General features: G+C 37.7%; 1 protein-coding gene across 1 annotated transcript in view; it reads right to left on the bottom strand.

Moving 5' to 3' along the window:
- Window positions 1-4243: 4243 nt before the first annotated feature.
- Window positions 4244-9863, bottom strand: part of LOC148019924 (uncharacterized) — a 49450-nt gene continuing 43830 nt past the window's right edge. The window contains exons 7-9 of the mRNA XM_087700137.1: window positions 7746-7837; window positions 6491-6550; window positions 4244-6112 (exon numbers count right to left, since the gene is read on the bottom strand). Of these exons, the coding sequence (XP_087556263.1) occupies window positions 5801-6112; window positions 6491-6550; window positions 7746-7837 (464 nt within the window). The 3' untranslated portion in view covers window positions 4244-5800. The remainder of the gene's footprint in view (window positions 6113-6490; window positions 6551-7745; window positions 7838-9863) is intronic.

Raw genomic sequence — 9863 nt, 5'->3', positions numbered from 1 at the left:
CCATTCCAAGTTTCTCATTCTTACCCTCATCCAGAATCAAGGTCTCTCTAGTGCCCATATGCTGCACCCACCAAGGATTTCCTCTCTCATCATAGGACACACCTAGCATTATCGTTAACATGACCAAAGTCCCCATGTATCCCCATGTTTCCATAAAAGGGAACCTTTCTTATATATTTTACCTCATCATCCTAGGTGGCGATCTCACATTTCAATAGTAATATCTCATTAGGTTATCTCATTAGGTGATAAAGTCAACCTTAGCAAGTCTTAAGGGGAAAATACAATATTATTCTCACTTGTTCTTCATTTATAGTAGCCAACCTTTTGATAGAGCCATTACAATGATAGCTCTTGGTTGCCATCTTTACCACTAGAATAAATGTCTCCTCATAATCAATCCCATAAGTTAGTGCATAATCTTTGATACCTAGTCTTGTGTTATACCTACTTACGCTTCCATCTACATTGTGTTTTACCTTGTAAACACACTTGTAACCTACAATTTTTTTTCTTTTATACAATAGCACCAACTCCAAATGTGATTTACATCCAATGCAACCATTTCCTCATCCATGGCTTTCTCCCAATGCACATGACTAACACTTCCTTAGAATAAGTGGGCTCAATGTGATTTTATAATTTTTTTCATATACTCAAAATATTAAGCAATGTAACTAGTATATGTCCACCTCTTCAAAGGATACCTTAGTCTAATTTGCTTATGTATAGATGCATTGAGATCCCGTTTGATCTCTTCTGTAAGTAGCAAAGCAATCAACTCCTCAAAATCCGACATAAATCGTCAATGCCTTTACATCAACCTATAGAAGTATCCAACATACCAAGAGGTTCAATCACTCTTTCAGCACATTGGATAAATATTCTTGTCAATCTTATTGCTCCAACTCAAACTCCCACTCCCAAGGAAAACACAACCACGAATACACTTCTTGTCAAACATATTGTTTGCCTAATGTGTGTCAATGTAAGCAAACAATTGCACCATTAAATCAACGTCATAAAAGATGCAATAATCCAATGTGGCCTTAAGGTATTGCAAGGTACATTGCATACTAATATGAACAATTAGAATCCCAAATTCCTCATCCATACTCTAATTTGAGGTATCAACCTCACCATCCACATGTAGCCTACAAAAATCTCAACATACCAAGTGGTTCAATCACTTTTTCTTTACCCTTGCGTGATATATTTCTACACTTATAAGAGTGTTATATGCATGCAACCTCCTACTCCATGGTCTTTCAATAGATCTACTAGAAAAAGACAACTAACCCACTCAATGTAGTGTGGACCTACATATTTGCAACCACCTTTTCTTTTACATCATCTATAACAACCTGTTTTTTAGTAGTGTACCAACTACTCATCTTATCAAGTACTATATCTCTTTTCACCCATATCTTGTGTATAACCGAATTATAACACTTATAACCCTTTTGCTAAACAAAATAGCTAACGAATATATACTTTTCAACCTTTGGATCCAACCTCTTTCTTAGCTCATTAAACACTGCAACATATGTAATGCATCTAAATGCCTTAACATGTGAACATTTTACTTTCTTGATAACAAACTTTTTCTATGATATCACATCAAGCACTCCAATATATGCAATGCATCAAAATACCTTAATATATCAAAACTTTAATTTTTTACCAATAAATTTTATCTATCATATCACATCAAGCATTGCAACAATGGGAGTCATGGAAGTCATGGATATCCTATTCATAATATGCATGACTAAGAGAGCTTTTGCCACAAGGCTACTATAATTTCTATAATGTACCTATTCTTCCTTTCAAAAATATCATTTCATTGCAAAATATTACTACATGTAAACTGTCTTTGAATTCCATGTCATTTTAGAAAAATATTGAATTCATCGAAGAGGTACACATTGCTGCTCCATGGTCTCATAGTGAGCATTTTATGGTAAATGAGAAAGACCTCAAAATGTATATCACCAAGTACATAACAAACAAATTTGTTGGCCTCTGAATGGACCCACCAATTGGGGAATATGATGATCCAAAAAATCCCCGTTATCAAAAACAACTCAACATCATGCAAACACCACCGACAACTATCAAGCATCATGACAGCATGGCATTGATACAAACAAAGATGTAGCTCAAAAAAGAGTACAAAGCATTACTTCACAATACTTTAACAACAAAACCACCACCAACTCATCAATACAATGCTCGACCTATACATTGTCAATGACATGCCAAGCAATGAAGAAAGCTTCTTCATATGCTACTACAATTACAACCTTGTTGCTAACAATAAAAGCATATTATTGACAATGAGCAAGAGCGACCATAACCAAACCTTTCCACCATAATTCACTTTGGTTTAAAGATACTAATATGTAGACAATGATATGCAATATCGTTACAAGAAAGGGACAAGCAATTCATTTCTTTAAAAGAAGAAAACGCAATCATAAAATCAAGAAGATGCCATATTGGCACAAACAAGATAGTCCACTAAATAGTCGATGTCAAGGCTCACTACTGAACCAATCAGCTCATGATATTATTCGGTAACCTCACATAACTACCACCAATTCTCAACCACCAATGTAAGATGTGCCAACCATGGCACATTACATCATCAATTTATTGGACACACAGTCAATACTACATCCTATTTATTTCAATGTGATATGCACATGACTTGTCATTTCCATAATTTCCATGAGAATATCCAACAAAGGAAGACACAAGAATGCATACACGAATGTATTATAAATGATGACTTGCTAGATTTTGTGGACCACAAAACAACAATACTATGCAAATATAAAGAAGGCATAACTATAGCAAGCACCTTTTGCATAAATACTACACAAGAATAAATCTACACAATCAAAGTTCAAACGAATGTAAATGAGAAGTTAGCATTACAAAACTGCAAGACAAGAACTTCCCTAAAATAGAGGCAATAGCATTCAAAGCAACCATATTGATAACAAAATCATCCACCTCACCATAGGTAGTGCAAACAATGCAACATTGTAAAATTAATCTTATAAAAAAAACAAAGGGCAAAAGCGTGCCTAAATTCTAAGCCATAGTTCAATCAACCAACCAACCAACATCTAATATTTTGAGGTAGCAAATACAGACATAAGGCGATAAACAAGTGGTTCCACAAGTCCATGTTCTCAATAATCCTTGCATATGGAATCACCAATCACAAAGCATAAGGAATTATAATCACCCAAGAAAGCTCTTCAACACAAAAGAAACACATTCGCTCCAGAATCGGTACATGTGATGCTATCTCGAGCAGCCAAAAGAACGAACTTACAAATAGTCACAAACTCCTAGATGCATCAACATTTGTTCCAATATCACGTCCAAGAGTGCGACTCACACATAAACACAACATTATAGCACAATCAAGTGTACAACATGGTGTATCATACAAGAACCTTCCACACTTCTTCCAAGGAAAAATAAAGAACCTTTCAATTCCTCTTCCAAAGATTATTGCTTGTATCAAAATCCTTTTAATCATACTAACGTGATTCCTTTTGTGCATGTGTACAAACAAGCAATGCCTACATATGTAAAGATGAATCCAAACAAAGTATACACGACAAAAACAGTGGCTAGTAAGTCCAAGTTGGTAACAATATAAAGAAGTTTAATCACATCAAACTTTGCACAAATCTTCTTGATGTACACTAGAATCTGCAAGAATAGCCAACTTTAGATCAAGCGAGAGCCAATGGACACGACAAAATGAAAATGGCAAACATTGGGCAACATGACAATTTCAACATCAAGGTAGACCCAACAACAAAATAGCATACACAAGGCTATAAGCTTAGAACAATAAATGATCCCACTTTTTGTAAACTCCAAGCTATAATAGCTTGCTAGAACACCCAACAAGATGTAAAAAAATATAATTTTTGGAATGAAACTTGGTGTTGTACAAAAATCAATTGTCCTCGATGTAATCACACTTTTCAACTTCAATTAGAAAATAAATTTCCTAGTATAATAATTATCACCGCTTTTTAGACTATGCATGGCTTTAAAAAAGTGCATTTTACTAGTGTTTACATATAGACTACCATTAAGAAAACCTAATAGCACTTGTCTCACTAGCTAAAATGAATAACAAAACCAACCCGTGGTTCATAATCTTTCATGTTGAAAACAAGAGATAAGAAAGGCAAATATTTTACTCTATCCCCATAGCATAAAATTTTCTCAAGGAAACTCGTATCAATCAAGCATTTGAAGGTAATTCCAACTTTAGAATCAAAGTCACCTTGGTATCACATGGTATGCTTGCTTGAATAAAGGACTATATGGTGCATTGAATATCACTATACTTCCTGGATGCAATTGGCACTAGGGTAAGGGGGCTCATTAAATGACGGCTCCGATATTGTAGTGGCTATTGTGACAAAGAGCCACCAAATTAGTGACACAGTGAAGATAATTACTTGACATGTGGAAAAAAGAGCCAATGAACAATTGCCAGCACGATGTCTCTAAATCGGGGTAGATTGTGGGTTGCTTTTGCACGTCCACATCTGCATGGAAGCTCCAGACGCCTTTGCCATGGCTTCGCTGCAGCTGATTTTTTGTTGTTAGTTGGGGGATCTCCTCAAGAACATGGCTGCCGAGTCATTCTAAACAATTTCGTCATGTCACATGCTTTTCCGACGAGGGGCTGGTAGATGTCACTAAACCGGCCCCCCTTACCCTGTTAGCTAGCCAAGACAAAACACTACCTGATCCAAGAACCTCGGACCTTGAATGTCATATGAATGAGAATCTGTATCCGAAGAAAGCACCTTATGCTTCTGCTTACCAAAAAATATTGACCACTCGAAGTGATGAATATTCATGTGACACTACGCAGAGCGCAATACACCATAGGAGCACTAGTGATGCCGCAATGTCAACTGTGCTATGGACTGGAAAAGACACATACCAGAGCATCCAAATCTGATAGGAACGTTGCTTCGCCTGTTCACCAAAATCGCTGGAGCAACAGTCCACTTATGTTGTCACGTCAAGTTGCATATGTAAAGAGTTGCTTATGGTAAAGGATATACATCATATCGTGTTTCATCAAAATCGTTGGCCATATTGCAGTGTGTCAAATATTCTCTCAGTCTTTTTTCCCTAATGCCAGCAATCTGGATCGAGTATACACTGTCCAAAGTTGCACGACAGACCTGTTCACAAGACCCATCCACTTCAACTAGCACTCGTCATGTCTTCCGATCTATACAGACGAATCGGAGCTCTACAGCTCACCTGACACGAACATTGACTTTAATTTTTACATTAAAGACACAAAACTGACTCGTTGCCCTCTTGTTATCGACATACACAAAAAGCTTCACGGGTCTCCAGAGTCCACACAAGCAATTGATCACTTCCATCTGAAAGCTCTCACGGTCAATGCAGTCTGTCTTAAAAGGAGCGCCGCTCTACAATGAACCCACCTTAGAACAAAATCCACCCCATTCCGAGGGTTCCTTTAGAGGATTTATTTAGAACATGCTACACCTATTTCGCTCTTTACGTTGCACGAGAACCTTGAAAGGAATCCCTGCGTGGCCATCTTCAGCCACATGTAGCAATGTTTTTTGCCTAGAAAATTAGCTAAATGTTCTATCCCTCTGCCAACAAGAAGACAGCATTTGCTCATTTTCTCGTGCAACTATGAAGAAATGCACACTCGAAATGGGAAAAGCACCCATACTCGTATAAAGGGACAGCTGTCAATCTAAGATGGATCTTTTCTTTGAAGAGTGAAAGCCTCCCCTGCTGTATCAGGCGTGTAAGCAAAAGGACCATCCCTCACAGCCATCCCACTTTCCTCGCCATCAGAATTTCTGGCGTGTTCATCTCTTGCAGAATAGTCTTCTCTATGAATACCTCCATTTCCTGCGGCGCCCCTCTTGGCATCAGTAGCTAACTCCTTACCTGGATGCTTCGGCCCATTTCCAGCATTTATCACACTTTTATATATCGACAAAGCCTGCGCCACCATGCTAGATGGATCAGAAGCATTGCTTGGCAAAAGCATGGTTGTTCCCTGCAAGAATTCCAACAACTTTTGAGTTTTGGTACTTGTAATAGGAACTTAAATTGATGGCTTCCTCCCTTCAGACCTCCCCCGTCTGTTCCCCCGCCCCCCAAAACCCCAGAAAGAAAAAAAAGAAAAAAATGGCTCTGTATGATTGTCTGAAATTGATGGCTCCCTCCCTTTCCACCTCCCCAGTCTCCAGCACCCACCCAAGTCCCCCCCCCCCCCGGCAGCCAAAACACACACCCCGTTAGTATGCTCAGTTGTGCATGCAGTTGGGCGGACAGGCATGCAAATGCATTCACACCAGATGTGTACTTTAGGGACAAAGGACCCAAAACAGAGTAAGAGATTGGCATTAAATTTGCTGCAGAGATGTTTTTGTACCTGTTTAGCAATGCTGCTAAAAGCTTGAAGATACTGTTCTGCAATCCTCAAAGCAACAGCCTACACAAGCATATTTCAGACTTATGAAACATCTGTAACAGTGGACGTCTGAACAAAGAGGTCCTGTTGAACTAGTTAGGCAAAGTTGAGTGTGAGAATCACTAATTAGAACACGCAATACAGCTGAAAATGAAAAGCTTCTCATCCGCAATGCTCTTACTAGACCTGAATCCACAGAGACTAGTAAATCAAGTATCCAATCCATGTAGCGACCTATCTGTATCTTAGCAACTTATAACAGCTTTACAGTCTGTCCGTGTTGGGTAACAAAAAATCAAGTATGCAATCCACTGGACAACCTATCCGTACCAGGTTTACACAGTGCTTGTGTTTGAATAACAAGGAATATTCAGCATCTCAAGAATAATTGAATGAATCAAATAGATGAAATAACATTGTAAGTGCGATTCATGGAAATCCTTTCATTGCAAAACCAGGTTTTAAGACACGTTTAACAAAACAGATTCCCTACTGCACCAGGTCGGATTAAGCTCATAGGACGATTGTTAAGGCATTTTGATCAGACAGGTGTTCTGTGTCTGAGGTTCAGTGTTAAGAATCTCGTGAAATGCCTGACTGGTCCCCTATCTGAACTGGGCATGATAAATTTCTGAAAGCCTGATGGTTTCACACTTTTTTGGACTTCAGTTTTGCCGCACGCATCTATTACTCTAGAAATACGGGAAATGCTTTCTTTGGGTTCTTAAAAGTACATAATTAAATTAGGACTAGTCCTGTATTCTTAAATATTATGCTCAGGAGTAACCGGCAAGGATTGTATAATTAGGTTTACTACTAGACATGTATTTCAACGCTTCCAAAATCCTATCCTTTCGAATATCCATTGAAACAGATTCCTGCTGAACTGTAAGAATATTTGTAATATGCACCTAAATCTTTTGATTATCAAAAAAAATAGACGAATGTGATAGATCATTTATAAAAGATCCTTTGTGAGATTTTACACATCACTTGGGGGTCAGACAGGAACCATGGCTCTCTTCTAAAGCGTGAAAGTCAGACACTTGAGTTGCACCACCAACAGGAAAGGTTTAATAGGAACTTCTGAATTTGCAATTCATTATTGTACAATATGGCCATACTAAAAAATGCACAGGTTTTGAAGGATTAAGATACACATTCAAGAGAGCCACAACACAAACTCTTTAGTACAAAACTTTACAGATCTCAGTACCTCTTCCCCACCAGTTTCTCTAATAGCTTCAGCTATTTCTCGTAGACCCTTTGCTGTTGATTGAGCTTTAATAATAATTGACCTCCCTTCTCCTGCAAGTAAGCACATACAAACATGTAATGGGTTAATTTACAATTTAGAAGAACGTACAAGAATCACACAACTACTATCACACACAGCGATTGAAGAGATAGTAGCACACCAAGGAGCTAGATCATCCCTAGTAACAAGACTAGCACACAAGATGGTGCTCAAGTATCACAAAAGGAGACCTCAAAAACAACCAATATGGCTATGCACACCAAAGCAAGAATCAAAAATGAACTCCAACATCAGTAAAAACATACAAAGTGGATCTCCCTCCCTCCCTCCCCATAATTCTCAAGGGTTTTAGAAATGGGAGGTATGAAACAAGTTTCCAGAGTTTCATATGAGTTTCCAAAAATGTAAGAAACGGGTTTCATTCAAGATAAAAATTATGGCAATTTTATATACATATGAATATACTTTGGGCCAAAATAAAACATATGGTTGAACATGATTCAACATTGTACACAATATCTAAGTGAGCAATTAACATACCAACAATTTACATAATAGACACAGTACACTATATTCCATGATTCATAAAAATTCTGATCAGTTTCAGCTCAGTTTTTGTTCAACTTGAGAACCGCTTATGGTCACTTTTGGGATCAGTTTTTGCATTGATTGCTGGTCAATTTTTGCAACAAGTTTGTGATCAGTTTGGGTTCACATTTGCAACAATTTGTGATCAAATTACGCTCAATTTTCAATGGTTTATATCCGGTTCCATGGACAACAACATATATTATGATGCCATTGATGTTTTATCCATGATTTATGCTTGATTATGCTATGCTATGGTTTGATTTTACCAAATGAATTGAGCTCATGAAAAATACGCACAAATGTCATACAATAATCTAGCAATGTGTTTGAGATTCTTTGTGAGTCTTATGTTATGTTATGTTGGCTGGTAATTTTCAACATGTGTTGGGCATATGGAATGGTTGAGCAGCATTGCACAATGTTGTGTTAACTATGATGCCTTGTGAAAATTCCAATCCACTATTTTACTTTTGATGCATCTGACAATGCAATTGAGGATGATTCCAATGATCTTAAGGAGAAGGGCTGTCATGAGGAGATGTAATTTTGAAACCTCACTTAATATGTGGATTAATTTTTAATCACATAGTTAAGTAAATGTTACACATGTGAGGTGTATCTGAGATTAGAGTAAATTTGCGCGCCCAAGACCCAAGGAAATCACGGGATGTCAAAGGCAAAAGTTGCTATAAGTTATGCCAAATAGATACTTGGTGCTATCTGGTGCTAGTTGTTGGCCTAGGTCATTCATTTGACCATAAGTGTCAGTTGGTAATACTAGAGAAGTGGTGTTTATTAATGGTACCTAGTGCCAATCTAATCGTCAAAGATAGCATAGAGACACTCGAGAATGGAAGTTGCCTTGCCAATTTAATTATTGGCCAGTCAAATTATTTTTCAAGGTACCGAAATAATTATTAGATTAATTTTCAATGTTCAAAAACTGAATATTAATATTTAATTATGGATAATGCTGGAAAAACCATTTGGGAAGGCTGCTACTTGTCAAAAATGCCCATGTAAGACTGAAAAACGTCTCTAGAGGCTGGAGAGAGACATTTTAGTGCATTCAACCTGTAAGAGAGAGAGAAGAGATGCTACTGGTCTAATTTGTAACCACTGGAGGACCTTCTGAGGCAGTCAAGGCCAGAAGAAGACCAATCAACAGCAGGTGACAACATCTACAAGCTGTTAAGGCAAGGCAGCAACAATAAATGACTGATTTTCTTCAATTCTTCGCATCTACAAGCTATTGAGACATGACAACAACAATAAATGACTAATTTTCTTCACTTCTTCACGAAGAAAATTTGAATTTTCTCTCCTCTCAGCATTCTCTCTCATCTCCCACCCTTCCTACAACCTTGCTTCGAAGATTACACCATCGAGATCACTAGGGACTGAGAAACTTTAGATTTCTCTGTTGTAAACCCAAGGTTTAGCAACAGTCTCGAGAAGCATGCCAGAAATTGAAAGCTCCAAGAC

The sequence above is a fragment of the Lygodium microphyllum genome, chromosome 19, assembly GCF_053477565.2.
Source record: "Lygodium microphyllum isolate KBCC chromosome 19, Lygodium_microphyllum_v1.1.10, whole genome shotgun sequence".
Classification (NCBI taxonomy): domain Eukaryota; kingdom Viridiplantae; phylum Streptophyta; class Polypodiopsida; order Schizaeales; family Lygodiaceae; genus Lygodium; species Lygodium microphyllum.
This window is presented reverse-complemented; position numbering and strand designations above follow the sequence as displayed.